The sequence below is a fragment of the Lithobates pipiens genome, unplaced genomic scaffold (assembly GCF_037356315.1).
Source record: "Lithobates pipiens isolate NorthernLeopardFrog02 unplaced genomic scaffold, aLitPip1_a1.2 Scaffold_27, whole genome shotgun sequence".
Taxonomy (NCBI): domain Eukaryota; kingdom Metazoa; phylum Chordata; class Amphibia; order Anura; family Ranidae; genus Lithobates; species Lithobates pipiens.
The window spans coordinates 102643978-102659840 of NW_027507788.1; the positions used below are offsets into that span (position 1 = coordinate 102643978).

A 15863-nucleotide genomic window follows, 5' to 3' on the forward strand; every position below is an offset into this window, starting at 1 on the left:
CTTATTTATGCTTGGGTCTATAATATACTACTGGTATGGTGTTAGTATGGTATCATTTCTAATTATGTTTATTTATTTTGTACTGTATTGTAAATTATTATACTTTACTTTCCAGCTCCCCTTACCTCCTGAAGAAGTGGCACTCCTGCGAAATGTGTTGAGATTGAGCAAGCACAGTGGTGTAGTGGTTAGCACTCTCACCTAGCAGTAAAAAGGGTCGCTGGTTAAAATCCCAACCACAACACTACCTGCCTGGAGTTTGCATGTTCTCCCTGTGCCTGCTTGGGTTTCCTCCGGGTACTCCAGTTTCCTCCCACACTCCAAAGACATGGTAGGTTAATTGGCTTCTGTTCAAAATTGGTCCTAGTATATGAATGGGGACCTTGGATTGTGGGCTCCTTGAAGGTAGGGACCGATGTGAGTGTGTGATGTACAATGTACAGGGATAGGGACAACTGTAGACACACTCACTCAGGTTGAACTGGATGGACTGGTGTCTTTATTCTACCTAACTAACTATGTAACTAAGACTGCCTACCCACAGAAGACACCTGATGTGTTATCTGCAAATCTAGTTGTAAACTACCTAGCTAACTGATTTGTTTGATCTGTTATTCTGTGGGAGGTTTTTGAGGGAGGGTTATTGTATTGTCTATGTCTTTTATGAACAATGTTTTACACATATTTGGAACAAAAAATTGTATTTTTTCATCATACTTACCTGTAAAAGTACATCATGGGACCTACTGGGTTATACTTCATCTCCAGGTCAATGGACACTGGTAGATAAAAAGGTATTTAACAAGGAAGTGGTTCCCTATATAACCCCTCCCATACAGGAAGTACTTCAAGCACCAAATCCTCAAAAAGAGGGGAGGGACCTCTGTTTCTCATGATGTACTCAAAGAAAAGGATTTTACAGGTAAGTATGATGAAAAAATCCTATTTTCTTTTTCATACATCATGGGACACAGAGTTAGGCTAATATTCATTACCTGATGTGATGCCTTGAGGGCAGAGAGACACTCTGCCAAACAATAGCCATCAGACCTTACACACCCCTGCAGCCGAAAGCCGAATCCTTGGCTGCTCGAACATCCACTTGATAAAATTTTGTGAACGCATGCACTGAAGACCAGGTAGCAGCTGTCAGAAACCAGGAAATCAGGCCGAAACAGAAGTACAGTTTAAATCACACTTGTTTAATAGTAAAAGTAAAAAGAACAAACGTAGTCAAAACATAGCCAAAGTTCAGTAACCGGAACAGATAGTCAGCCAAGCCAGAAGTCAGGGATTAATGTAGTGGAACAGCAAGCAGGATCTGGAGCCAGAAGGGATGTCAGCAAAGCAAGTCTTGAACAGGATCACAGGAGATATTTTCTGTGATGTTGACCAAGGTGAAGGCAGAGATGCTCTGGACTGGACGGCTTAAGTAGGCAGGACTGATGAACAGGATATCATCCTGAGTAACTGTGGAGAGATAGGAGCTGGCAATTAGACAACAGCTGAGCAGCCAGCTCAGAGAAGGAAGGGCTGAGCTCAGCCCTGACAGCAGCCTTACAAATCTGAGTCACAGATACCTGATGGAAAAAATCCCAGGAGGTTCCTACACCCCCGATAGAATGAGCTCTCATCCTAAAGTCAGGAGCTTTACGTTTCACACCATAGGCCTGAATGACCAATTGACGGACCCAATTGGCAATGGAAGCTTTGGAAGCTGCCTGCCCCTTCTTGGGTCCTTTTGGTAAAACAAAAAAGGTGTCTGATACTTAGATCTCCACAGATCTAGACAAATAAGCCTTGACTGCCTGGACAACGTCCAAAGAATCGTCTCTCTTCTGCCGAACGAGGCTGAGAGAAAAAAGAAAGCAAAATAACGTCCTGATTTAATGAAAGGCTGACACCAGTTTTGGCAAAAAGTATGGACATAACCCTGTCGTGGTGAAGGATCAAGTATGGTTCCCTGTATGGTTCCCTGCATGAAAGGGCCACCAACTCCGACACCCTTCTAGCCGAGGTGATGGCCATCAAGAAGGCTAGCTTGCGTGACAAGCAAGTCTAATGGAATTTCCTTTATAGGCTCAAATGGTTGTCTTTCTAACATAGATAGCAACAAGTTCAAGTCCCAAGAACACATAGGTGACCTAATGGGGAGAAGCAAGCTATTTGCCCCCTGCATAAAGGTTTGGATCAGTGAATGAGAGGCTAAAGGTCTTTGGAAGAATACTGATAGGCCAAAACTTGACCTCTGATTGTACTCAAAGCCAATTTGATTTCCACAGCTGACTGTAGAAAATAGAGAATTCTCCCAATCACGTATTTCCGAGGATGCCATTTTTTGGCTTCACAACAAGCAATATAAGTCTTCCAGACCTCATGATAGATCTTCCTAGTGACAGCTTTTCTAGCATTCACTAGGGCAGACACCACTGGTCCTAAGATGCCACTGTCCTTTAGCATCCTGGCTTCAATAGCCATGCCGTCAAATTTAGAGACTGTAAATTGGGGTGAAATATAGGACCTTGAGACAGTAGATTGGAGCAACATGGAAGCGTCCATGGCCCGTCTATTGTCAGTCTCACAATCTTCGGGAACAAGGGCCTTCTGGGCCAGGCTGGTGCCACCAGAATGTCTGGAACTTCCTCTCTCCGAATCCTGTGCAACAAATGTGGAAGGAGAGGGATCAGAAGGAAAGCATAGACCAGGGAGTACTGGCTCCATGGAACTACCAGAGCATCTGTTCTAATTGCCAGAGGATCTCTTTTTCGGGACACAAACTACTGTAGCTTGTTATTTAACCTGCATGCCAGTAGGTCAATCTCCGACCATCCCCAGCATTGGCAAATTCCCTGGAACACCCCTGGGTGTAGAGACCATTTCGCCGGGCAGATCTGCTGTTGGCTGAGATAATCTGACTTCCAATTCTCTACTCCCGGGATATGGACTGCCGATAGAATCAGCACATGTCCCTCTGCCCAGGCTAGTATGTGGTTCACCTCCTTCAAAGCTGAACAACTCCTGGTACCGCCTTGGTGGTTTATATAGGCCACTGCAGTGGCATTGTTGGGACTGAACTATAGGGCAGTCCTGAAGCTCCATCGTCCAGGACCATATGGCTAGACGTACTGCCCGTAATTCCAGCACATTGATGGGCAGGATCTGTTCTGTCCTCTTGACCCTTTCCCCTGAGCTGTGAGCCCTTCTAGGGTCACACCCCAGCCTGAGAGACTGGCATCTGTAGTCAGTACTCTCCAAGTTACCAGGAGGAAGGATCTTCCCTTTCACAGGTTCTGATCCTGAAACCACCAGTTTAGGCTTAAGCGTGCCTGAACAGATAAAAACATTGGATAATCCAGGGCTTGTCCTCTCCTGTTCCAAGCCAACAAGATGTCTTGTTGTAGAGGCCTGGAATGAAACTGGGCATAGGGCAAAGCCTCGAAGGAGGATAACATCCTCCCTAGAAAACTCATACAGAGCCGAATGGAGGGTTGTCTGGTGCCCCTTATCTGATGCACCTGATCCTTCATGGCACAGATCCTTGCGGGTGGCTCTCCCAGTACTCTTGCTTGGACCATATCTAGGATCAGACAAATACTTTAGACTTTGAGCTGGTCTCAAGGTTGACTTTTCTGTATTTATGATCCAGCCTAAGCTTTCCAAATACCGCAATGTGCATGTTATGCTCTGTTCTAGAGCCTTTAGTGAGTGATCTCTGAGCAGAAGGTTGTCCAGTTACCCAAGCACCAGGATCCCTTGGGCCCTTAAAAGACCCAATACAGGTGCTAGGACCTTTGTGAACACCCGGGGAGCTGTAGCAAGCCCGAAGGGTAGAGCAACAAGCTGAAAATTACGCTTCTGTATTGCAAATCGCAGAAACCTCTGATGAGGCTGAAAGGTAGGTACGAGTAAATACATGTCCTTTGTATCAACGGAGGATAGAAACTCTCCCACCTGGAGTGAGGTTACTGCTGAGTGGACAGACTCCATCCCACAGGTCATCTGTATGCATGGCAACCACAACCCCATGACATGCAGATTACTTGAGGATTGTGGTGCCTGAACGCCAAAGAGCACTTAGAAGGCATATTATTAAGTACCGTATATACTCGAGTATAAGCCGAGATTTTCAGCCTCTTTTTTGAGGCTGAAAGTGCCCCCTCGGCTTATACTCGAGTCACCGCTGTCTGACTGCTCGATCAGCGTATCGAGCAGACAGACGGCGGACATTAAAATTTAAAAGCCGCGCCTCCTTCTCCGCCTCCGCCTGTGATAGGCGGAACACTGAATTTCCCAGCAGTCAGTGTTCCACCTATCACGGACATCCGCTCATTCTCATACTACGGACGAGTATGAGAGGATGTCCGTGATAGGCGGAACACAGGCTGCTGGGAAATTGAGTGTTCCGCCTATCACAGGCGGAGGCGGAATTTTGAATTGTAGAATGGCCGCCGAGAAGAGCGGCGATCCATCGGCACGGCACGGGACGGAGGAGGCACGGGACGGAGGAGGCACGGCACGGGACGGAGGAGGCACGGGAAGGAGGAGGCACGGCACGGGACGGAGGAGGCACGGGACGGAGGAGGCACGGCACGGGTCGGAGGAGGCTCGGGACGACGGCGGCTCGGGACGGAGGCTTGGGACACAGGTAGGCTGGACACACACACAAGGCTGCACGGACACACACACACACACACACACACACACACACACACACACACACACACACACACACACACACACACACACACACACACGGATGGATGGATGGATGGATACACACACACACACACAGGGATGGATGGATGGATGGATACACACACACACACACAGGGATGGATGGATGGATGAATACACACACACACACACACACACACAGGGATGGATGGATGGATGGATGGATACACACACAGGGATGGATGGACACACAGGGATGGACGGACACACACACAGGGATGGACAGCCATGTCTCACCCTCGGCTTATACACGAGTCAATAAGTTTTCCAGTTTTTTGGGGGTAAATTGGGGGCCTCGGCTTATATTCGGGTCGGCCTATACTCGAGTATATACGGTACAAGTATTTTGTTTTAGTCATTAACATAGGATGTGCATGGTGTGCAGAAATTGTTATTATCATAGACCATAGTTAGCAACACACTCTATAGAGGGGCCATGACAGAAAAAAATAAAAACATTTACATTATGTAGTGCATTTACAAAAACAAATCCTAAAAGCTTAAATGATTGATGCGATATCGTAACTACAATCAGCACTATGAAAGTGTTACTAAACCCAGGACCCTGATTCACTATATCTGGTCTCCCACAGTAAGCAGAACATGGAAATGCAATTATTTTAGTATATATAAACTGTTAAATACCTTTTCTCATCAGTAGTATATAGCAGTCTTGTGACTTCTGTCAGTGTCCAGCCGAGGACTGGTTAAAGCTTGTAAGAGGAGTTTTCTGACTATCCTTTGAGACTACAGGACCCCTGACTCTCTGTCTGGACAGAGTTAATTGGCCCTGTGCTGATCACATGCACCCTCCCAAGAAAAAAAAAATAACTATCAAAATACACCACACTGAGCATGTGCAGCCTGACTCCATAGACTCTGTGTTATCAGGAAATTATTAGGGGGCAGTGGAAGAAGGGGAGGATCAGGTAAGATAGGATCAAAAAGCCTTTTTACACAATGCAGAGGATTAGCCCCTTATGTTCCACAGGGGTTATAACAAGCATGCTTTACTACATATACAGACTGATTTTACTGTTGTGGGTTTAGTAGCACTTAAAGTACCTGTAAATGATTGCCACATATAATAAAACTATCTTCCATACCTTAGTAAGGTAATACACACACTGTTGGAAGGTATACATAATGACTTCATCAAGAAGGGCCATAGACTCCTCGCATGCCTCCAGGTCACTTGAAAGCAAAGCATCCTGGGAAGATGCTGGAAGAAAGAATTACTATTTTTATTACAGAAGTAAAAGTAATAGTTGCTAGTAGCAATGTTTTTTCTTATCATCATCATCATCCTGATTATATACGTAGTACATTGCAACAGTTCTGCTCATAGTCTTTACTACTGCTGATCACACATTTCTGCTTATTCTCTCTCATCATTCTTCTTAGAAAATATGCACTATATAGTAGTATTTTATTAAAAACTGCAGTCAATATTTATGTCTCCCTTTTAAGTTGCATTTGTAGATTCATTCTCAGTAGCCTACACTTATAGATCTGTATTTGGATTAGTGGAGCCTGCAGGTACACAGGTTTTGGTGTAACACACCTCCGCTAGTATCACTTCAGTGACACAAAAGTTTTTTTAGTTTGGTGGTCCTAAAAAGGCTTAGAATATATTTATTTATGGTAAATTATTTTATAGGAGATGAGAATTTGCACTAATTATAGAAAAAAAATGTGCAATCAGCATCTCTACAGCTAACTTTTTTGCACCTGCGCCCTATAGGCCCCTGCCTTCTGTGTGTAATAGTAAATCTGGCCTTGGCCACTAATCATAGCATCAGAGGACTTCTAGTCTATTCTATTCCGCAAGATATAATACATTGGACATAGGATTGATATTCATAAGCTATGGATGATATGCAGGTTACCATCAGGTAATTGGACACTGGCAAAAAACTTGCTAGAGCCACCCCTAGAGCACACATATGACCTCACCCACTTCGTAAGAGTCTACATTCTCCCTAGTAGCCTAGGTGATGGACCTGTTCTCTAGAGAATTATTTTTCTCTTTTAACTATTCAATTCTTTTCTTTTATGCTTTTTTTTAAAGTTTTGACTGCTTACTGTCTCAGCTGTATAATAGATACCAGATTGATTACCCCGAGTGTGTACTCTGGGGAAAAACAAATGCAGTCACCACATGTAATTATTGGTACGCTGCAATATATTTTATTTTTGGTTTTAATAACGCTTTAAGACCCATTCGGGGTTATGCCCACCGTGAAAGTTGAAGCCTGGACCCTTAGTAGGCCCAGCATCCTGGATAAGGTAAAACAGAGTCTCCATCTATGTTTGCACTGGTCCGTGACTTTTAATACTACAATTCACAGTGTGTAGCACACTGTGCTGTTTTACAGGCAGAAGATTTTCTGAGCTTTTTGCTTTATTGTGGTAACCCCTGCCATTTTGTCTATAACGTTTTTTGGCGCATTTCACTTCCCAATTAGCACCTTACAGTGCCTATTGAAAATGTTCCCTCTTTTAAGGATTCTCTTGATAGGCATCTGGAAGCCCCAATTAATCCCTTCTTTGCCCTTACAGGTTCTTGGCAGAAGCTGAAAAATACTGTAAGATTTGGATGCAATGCCTTTTAATAAAAATACATAAAAGTGAATATTTATAAACAATATAAACCTTCTGAATCCCATTCTTTTTCCATATCTAGGATTTTCTTCTGAACAAAATTGAGAAGTTCCATGGAATTTGCCATCCATAGCATTAAAGGTCGAAGATCAGTGGCCACCTCCTCAATCCCCAATGTACTCAAGAAACTTTTGTCTTGTTGGCTGAAATAATCAACAAAAATGTTCTTATCATTTTTATCAAGAAACTCAACCAGAAGCAATCTTTATTTCAGGAGGAAAAAAAAAACAGTCAATCTACAGAAAAGTGTCAGGAAAAGAGCTTTTCATCAGTACACATACAGTAAAAGCCTTTAAACTCCAAACAATGAATGTCAACAATCACCAACTAACTGATATTATGTCACTGTAGCACGCAAGCTTTGGTGAACAAATAAAACATTCAAATAAAACATTAAAATATGGTAAGGAAAATAAGAAAAGCATTCAAGTGGTAAAAAAATGTCATTATGTTTTGAAGATACACCCATAGTCATAGATTTAGCTACAAAGTACACACTGTATATTGTACAAGGAAAAAAATATTTTTAAGATTTGTTAAAAAACTATTTGTAACTGGATAAAAACTTGTTCTAAAAGAAACAACATGACTTTCCAACTGACTCCTAGTGAATGTCCTTGACCAAGCTCTATTGCTTTATCTGCAGTGGAGAAAAATAAATCCGAAAAAAACGAAAGCAACAAATTCATTCATATTAATTATTTTTATTTGGATGACAGGATGCGATATTTTGGGCCTTTTGTTAATGTTTAAAGCATCCAAAATAACGTAACAACGTAACAAATTATTCAAACTAATTCAGATACATTGTTTTATTCTAGTGGACGCAGGTGGATCCATCAGAATCTCTGAAACTGAATTCCCCCCAACTCCCCTTCCTTTTCCTTCCATATCCTTCCCGAGCATCCCCTCCCTTCCCCCTTCCCTTCCCCCCCATTTCAACCCCTCCATTTTGTCCCTTTTTCCCCCCTTTCCCCTTCTTCCCCCCTCCTCCCCTTCCCTCCTTCCCCCACCCCCCTCCATTTTCCTTTTCCTACCCCGTGCACTATACAATCTTTTAATGGTCATCACTCCACCAACTATTGTGTATATAGAAATACATTTGGGTACATTTACTATTACTATGTTCAAGTATAATTAGAATATTTCAGACATGCAAAAGACAAAGAATCTGGTGTGATTGTTTTGCAACACCTCAAGCCAGCAGTCCTTCAACAAAGAGGGACTCACTACTGAGACCTACCTTCCAAACTGGCAAGGATAGATAGGCTTTTACGAGAGCAGTATTTCCTAAATTTTTTATAATAAAGCTAAGGATTAAGATACACTAAACAATGTTTGAGATAATGATTTCTTACATTAGCTGTACTTTTTGCTGATGTGTAAAGCCCACCAAAGACAGTTCAATTATCACCTGGTTGCTGCTGAACCAAACGAGATTAGAACCATGTATGGTCAGGCTGAAGGTACCCAATGTGATTATTGCTAGCAGCTATTATAGAATAATCACTGTGTTCTTCTGGCAGGGATGGCTTCCCCCGCCGGGAGAATACAATGGCTCCGCACGAGGGATTCCCCCATCAACACTGACTTGTTTTCAGCACAACCCATATTTGCAATAAAGAAATTTACTCATCCTATGGCCCGACCAAAGTCTTGTGTACATGGGCACATGAAGCATGCTTTTAGTTTTTATTTCAGATCAGTTTGAGGTTCCTCTGATATCTTGCTGAGTTTCTTCAAAGGTGGTTCTAGCCTCATTCTGACCTGCTTCTAAGCTGCTTACCCACTTCAGCTCTGGAAGGTGTTACCTCCTTCCTGACCAGGCCATTTTTTGCGATACAGCATTGCGTTGCTTTAACTGACAATTGCGCGGTTGTGCAACATTGTACCCAAATAAAATTGATGTCCATTTTTTTCCACAAATATAGCTTTCTTTTGAGTAGCCTCTGTGTTTTTGAGTATTTATCCCCTCTGTGTTTTTATTCTTTGCGTTATAAACAAAAAAGACTGACAATTTAGAAAAATATATAAATATATTTTTGACTTTCTGCTATAAAACATACCCAATAAAAAAAAGTAACAAATGAAATGTCTTCATCAATTTAGGTCAATATGTATTCTGCTACATATTTTTGTTAAATATATATATATATATATATATATATATATATTGATTGGTTTGCACAAAAGTTATAAGGTCTACAAACTATAGGATATTTTTTTCTTATTAGTAATGGCAGCAATCAGCAATTTTTAGTGGGACAGTGACATTGCGGCAGACAAATCAGACACCTAACTGACATTTTTTGGGAACCGGTGACATTATTATCAGTGCTAAGAAAAATGCACTGTCCTGACACTGGCAGGGAAGGATTTAACATCAGGGGAGATCAAAGGGTTAATGTGTCCCTAGGGGGTACTTTCAAACTGTGGGGGATGTGCTTTGACTAAAGCAAAACAGAGATTCATGTTTCTGCTTAGCAGAAAGACAAGATCTCCATTTTCTCCTCTGTCAGAACGGTGAGCTATCTTGTTTACATAGGCAGACCGCTGTTCTGCCTCTCCTCAAAACGATCAACGGGTCCCAGGCGGACATCGCATCCATCAGACTCCCTGCTTGGCTAATGCTGTGTCCAATCACAGCGGGAGTGGGGCTCCAGTGGCGCGCACCCCGGAGCCAAAGAACAAAATCATGTACAGGTACATGATTTTGCAGTATATGTGCATGGGGCGGTCCTAAAATGGTTAAAGTGGTGTTTGCTACTGACTTGTGTGTGGGGAAAAAAAATCAGTTTCCCAAATGCCAAAGTTCAAAGCCCTAAAATAGATGGTGCCCACAAAGAAAAAAGAAAAAGGAGTGGCTTAGCCTTCAGTCGCCTGCCTGAAGCAGAATTAGTGGGCTGGTGCAACTTTGCAAGCAAGTCAAAATAAAAGAAAAAGCTCTCTTTTATGGCTCTTGAAGAGGAAATGAAAGCCGTGGCTAAAAAATAGGCAGGCAGAAGGCAAGGAAGTGTCACCCTTTTTGCCTGTGGTCTTCCTGCAGCTGATCTTTCCCCATTACGGACATGGATTGTGTCTTTGTGTTAAAGGGGCCATCTTGGTAGAGACAGAGCTTCGTTTTCTTCCATCAGAGATTTCAACTCTGTGAGCAGCACAGTAACCACCAAATCTTACCTCAAATCTCATGCTACTAGCAGGCAGAAGCGGCAGTGCCTTAGATCTCACGCTGCAGATACATAGCTATTGGGGTTTTGGCACAAGAGAGTGCACTGATATTTTTTATGAGGAATTCCAGAAAAAAGATAATGCTTTCTTTAGGGTACTGCTAAAGGACAATTTAGGGCTTTTTAGGGTACTGCTACAGGACAATTCCTTTCCTAAAATGTCCCTATAACATAGCAAATCTTAACTTTTTATGTTTAAAGGGGTTGTAAAGTCAGAAGCTTTTTTTTGTTATCTTAATGCATTCTATGCATTAAGATAAAAAGCCTTCTGTGTGCAGCAGCCCCCCCTCAGCCCCTCTAATACTTACTGGAGCCCTATCTGGATAGAGTCCAGTGATGTCCATGAGTGTCTTGGCCATCCAGGACTCTCCTTCCTGATTGACTGAGACACAGCAGTGATGCGATTGGCTCCCGCTGCTGTCAAAGTCGGTTAGCAAATCAGGAGAGAGAGAGAGGGGGGTGGGGCCGAACTGCAGCTCCATGTCTGAATGGGTGACCCCATAGCAAGCTGCTTGCTGTGGGGGCACTCAACAGGAGGGAGGAGCCAGGAGCACAAAAGAGGGACCCAAAAAGAAGAGAATCCAAGCTGCCCTATGCAACACCACTGCAGCAAGGCAGTTAAGTATAACATGTTTTTTATTTTTATAGAAAAACAAAAGAGACTTTACATCACTTTAATTCCACTAACTATAGAGCAAAGCCCAGTGTCACCTATGAGCCTCATGTAAGACTTCGATGAAAAATGGTTCACAACCGTAGACAAAGCAAATATTTTAAAGAAAGTGTCATTAATTATTTTGAGAAAACACTTTGTATTATGAACGATTAAGTGACATAAGGCGGCTAGGAACAAAAATAAATAGAGCAGAGGATCAAAAATGGTGTGAACTTTTACACACTAGGGAAACTAATAAACAGGATGGGCCCAGCGTCTCAAATTCTTGGTTCTATGTGTTTAAAGTACCATGAATAAAACATCTGAAACACAATGCATATTCATTGTGAAAGCCAGGACACAGTGAAATAATCATTCTATATACAAATAAAGAACAAACACTCATTTCTGTTTAAGGTCCAGCTGGGAATTCCATATAAATTGTATAAAGACACAGATGTTACCGTGTGTTACTATATCAAATAGTATGAAGAAACACATAGCATGTCACATAATGGGACAATGCAACACTAAAAATGTTTATTGATTTCCGCTATCAAGACATTACACATGGTCACAAAAGACAATATATATATATACATAATGCTTTTTTTATTGCAAGGCTTTGTAACATGCTGTGAAGGCAAGAAGGTTTATTCAATTGTTTTTAAAAATACACAAAATTCCTTGTAATGCATATAAGCATTTGGATGGCATTTACCAGGCTAAGACTGCCAAAAATGAAATAAAAAATATATACAAGAGTAAAAAAATCAACCAAACGAGACTAAAATCTGCATTCATTTTGTTTATCCAAGATTAAGGGACCACTAAGCTTAAAATTATAAAGTTATAAAAGAAAGACTATATGAAAATGCTACTAGTATTCATAATTCTCCCAGGTATTCAGAAACAGATTGTAAAGCGTTTAAGTAGTAATAAGAGACTGTTGGGTATCGTGTCCCAATACAAATATTTCTATTGCTCCTGTCTGTGCCTGTTGTGCTTGATTTTACTTTGCAATGGTGTTGTACACTAAAGCAGAAGTACTGTAAATTCAAGCAAGTGAACATATTCTCAGCACACCATGGATCAACACTTCCATCCAAGGATTTCTTTTATTGAGAGAGATCACATCACAGAAATAAGTGCAACGTTTCGGAGCCGCACATGCCTGACAAAAGGGGCCCTGCGCGGCCCTGAAACATTGCACTTATTTCTGTGATGTGATCTCTCCCCATAAAAGAAATCCTTGGACAGAAGTGTTGACCCACAGTGTGCTGGCGAATATGTTCACTTGCTTGATGTTTCCAGGACCCAACTGGTAATCGCTACAGCACCCACCATTTTAACCACTTGCTTACTGGGCACTTAAACCCTCCTCCTGCCCAATGCACTAATCACAGGGGGTGCACAGGCCGCTCGAGCAAAGTAGGATTTGAAGCAGTTAAGAGCCATACTTTTCAGGAACGTGAGCTAAAGGAATATTGACAAGACTACTGTAAACTCAGGTGTAAAAAACCAGAAACTTGATCCAGAGACAGTATGTGTTAATTAAAAACAACTCTTCAATATGTATTATAACCTAGGTTTAAGTAAAATGTTTTAAAAAAACATCAGCACAAGGGACAGTACATTCGGTACACAAGTACTTACATTTAGTGTATAGTGTTTTTCGTGCTAGTGCCAGCTGTCCTTGTTGAAATCTGAAGTCTTCGGCCCCCCTGCAGCCGTAATCTACCGGTGCTGTGGGGGTTCATATAAGTGCTGGACCTGACAAGTCGCACTCTTAAAGAGTGCCAACTATACCCACCCTTTCCTCCCCCCTTCCTTTATTCATAGAAGCTGTACTAGAGTTTCAAGCAATGAAAAGCACTCTACAAATGGAGAATGGGTGGAGGAATGAAAAGCTTGTCTTCTCCATTCATAGAGCACTTTTCATTCATGGAAGCTATAGTAAAGCTTGTATAAATGGATAAGTGGGTGGAAAGGGTGAGCATAGTCAGCCCTCTTGATGAGGTTCAGGGCTCATATTAACGCAGAACTCCACCCAAAAGGGTTTACCTCCTGTCCCCTTCCTCTGCCAAATTTGGCATAACATTTCTTTTTTTTTGGGGGGGGGGGGGGGGGAGAGCAGGTCCCTTGTTTTAACAAGTACCTGCTCCCACATTCGTTTGGGTCGCCAGTTAGAATGCTGGCGCCTGGACCTGAAGCCAATTGAAGAATCGGCTCAGGTGAAAATGGTACTGGAATCCATGGAAGGGTGAGTGTCCTCTTATTAAAAGTGAGCAGCTACAGGATTTGTAGCTTTAACCCCTGCAGCAGAAAGGTTATGGCTGCAAGGGTATGAGGACGGGGAGTCTCTGGTGCTGTTTTAAACATTATATTTAAGCCCGAACTTAGGCTTTGCTATACATTGAAAAGTTGTTTTTAATGAAGACATATCTAAGTTAGGTGTGGGATTTTTATTCCTGTGTAAAGTCTTGCTTTAGTTTTCATCACTATTGCACGGATATTAACCCCCGCAGTACCAGAACATTACAGCTGCAGGGGTATGGTAGGAGTCAGAGGATTTCAACTAGGACAGCTGGCACCAACACAAGGAACACTTTGCATTAAATGTAAGTTGTGTCCCAAGTGTTGATTTAAAAAAATAAAAATAAACATCAGCTTTAAATAGTTTCTCAGTCTGTCTTGATATCAATTTCCTGTAATCCTCTGCAAAGCTTCACAGGAAGGGGCAGAAATGTAAACCTATCTGGCACAACTTAAATAGAATGTAAACCCAACATTTCATATCCCTGATATGTGCCCACTATATGAAAAAGCCTCCTGTCCTGGTGTTCCTGCTAGTCCCTTTGCTATCCTATTAAAAACTGACCACACTAAGCATGCAAGCACAGCGCAGTTAGCTAGCTATGCTGGGAACTCAGACTGCTCTCCTCCAATGATCAAACTTGTCTTGACACCCATCCCCGCACAGCCTTTCACTGGGAAAAGCTCCTTGCCGACACAAATTTTATCTCATATGTCGGGAAAATTTCTCAGAAGTGACTCATGCTGATAAAAAGGGAAGGAAACACCAGAGAGAAATGACACAGAGCTTTGCAGAGAGATAAGTAAACACTACAGATATATGTGCTTTGCTCAGATTCCATGACTGAGGTTTAAAGACCACTTTAAGCTAATTTTACAAGTTTACATTTATTGTTACGTGTTTCCCAGGAAAATAAATTTAACATATTAAAATGCTTGTAAATGGCTGTAAATGTTGAGTAAAATATTTCCTTTTTCAATAAATACCTGAATTTAGATCCATGGTGTCATCACTAGGCTTCTCATCGCAATGCAGGCAGATCATGGTGGTGGAAGCGGTCTGCAGGGGGGCTGTGCATAGTTTCCTGAAATCATCATAGCACCCTGCCTCAGTACTCCTCTGGAGAGCCCTCAGGCCTGATGCAAACAGTGAGCTGGCTTTTGGGAGGGGTTATGAACACAACAAAATGCCTAGATAAGCAGATATCCATCTGAAGGAGTAGGCATTCCTAGGCAGACTGCATTTGCATGCATGTAAGAAGGGAATGACTGGTGGTTCGTCACATCCTCCATGCTTTCCTCTTTTGTTGTGCGCCATGCAAGGGTCACATGAAAGGTTCCCCCTCAGGGTGGGTTCTTGAATTACAGCAGGCCTTGTATGGGGTCGCTAACCCTTGCATGGGGTAATACTTCACCTGAGAATGTGCTCACCAATGCCTGGGGACAAGGCAGGCGCTGCGGTCATGTGAAAAGTCAAGCATAAAGGCAGTCTCATAACTTCTTGATGAGCCTTACGTATGCAGTACCCAAAATACGGAGTGCTTTGCGATGCTCTGACAGAGAAGTCCATGTTGCAGGGTTCTTCTAGTGATTTTGGGTTACAGGCGCACCATAGGTCCCAGCAAGTCTTTAGCATAGATTCCCCATGTGTTTTCCAAGTGTTCCCAGGAGCCTGCTTTGGATCTGAACCTCTGACCGTTTATAGAACACGGAAGACTGGACCCCAGCGAAAGCCCCTCAATATCCCCAGGAAAGGAGTCAAAAACATTAACCCCTTCCCCCTGACCTGGGCAGCCAGTTGCTAACTATACATACAGTAGGCTACCTGCCTACACGCAGACAACCCTAGGTAACACTAGGTGTGATGCGGTACCTCAATGATTGAAAGAGCGGTAATGCAATCAATTAAGGAGCATGGCCAACTTCATCTATCTCATATGTAATTCAAACATATTTGCATACCAGAATGACAAAGAGAAAAGCAGGATGGCATAGAGAATAAAAGTTTTTTTTTTTTTGATGCTTTGACGGATGAATTAGATGCACAGAACAAGGCTGTGCTTTTTCCCAATGATGTTCTGCAATCTGTCATGTGTCATTACACTGTGCATGGTATATCATCCACTGCACTGATGCCTGCAATTTCTCAGATCCCCAATTCTTTCCAATTCGTCTTCCCTTTTTTGTCTTAAAAAATTAATAAGGGTAGATGGAAGTTTGCCTGGGCATCATAAAATAATTATTAAGGACATCCTTCCAATAAAATA

General features: G+C 42.3%; 1 protein-coding gene across 3 annotated transcripts in view; it reads right to left on the reverse strand.

Annotated features, from left to right (window-relative positions):
* LOC143934032 (ras-interacting protein 1-like) overlaps positions 1–15863 on the reverse strand; it is an 89961-nt gene that overhangs the window by 34832 nt on the left and 39266 nt on the right. For all 3 annotated transcript variants that reach the window (XM_077457279.1, XM_077457278.1, XM_077457277.1), the window contains exons 5-6: positions 7390–7541; positions 5841–5956 (exon numbers count right to left, since the gene is read on the reverse strand). In XM_077457279.1, coding sequence (XP_077313405.1) covers positions 5841–5956; positions 7390–7541 — 268 coding nt within the window. The remainder of the gene's footprint in view (positions 1–5840; positions 5957–7389; positions 7542–15863) is intronic.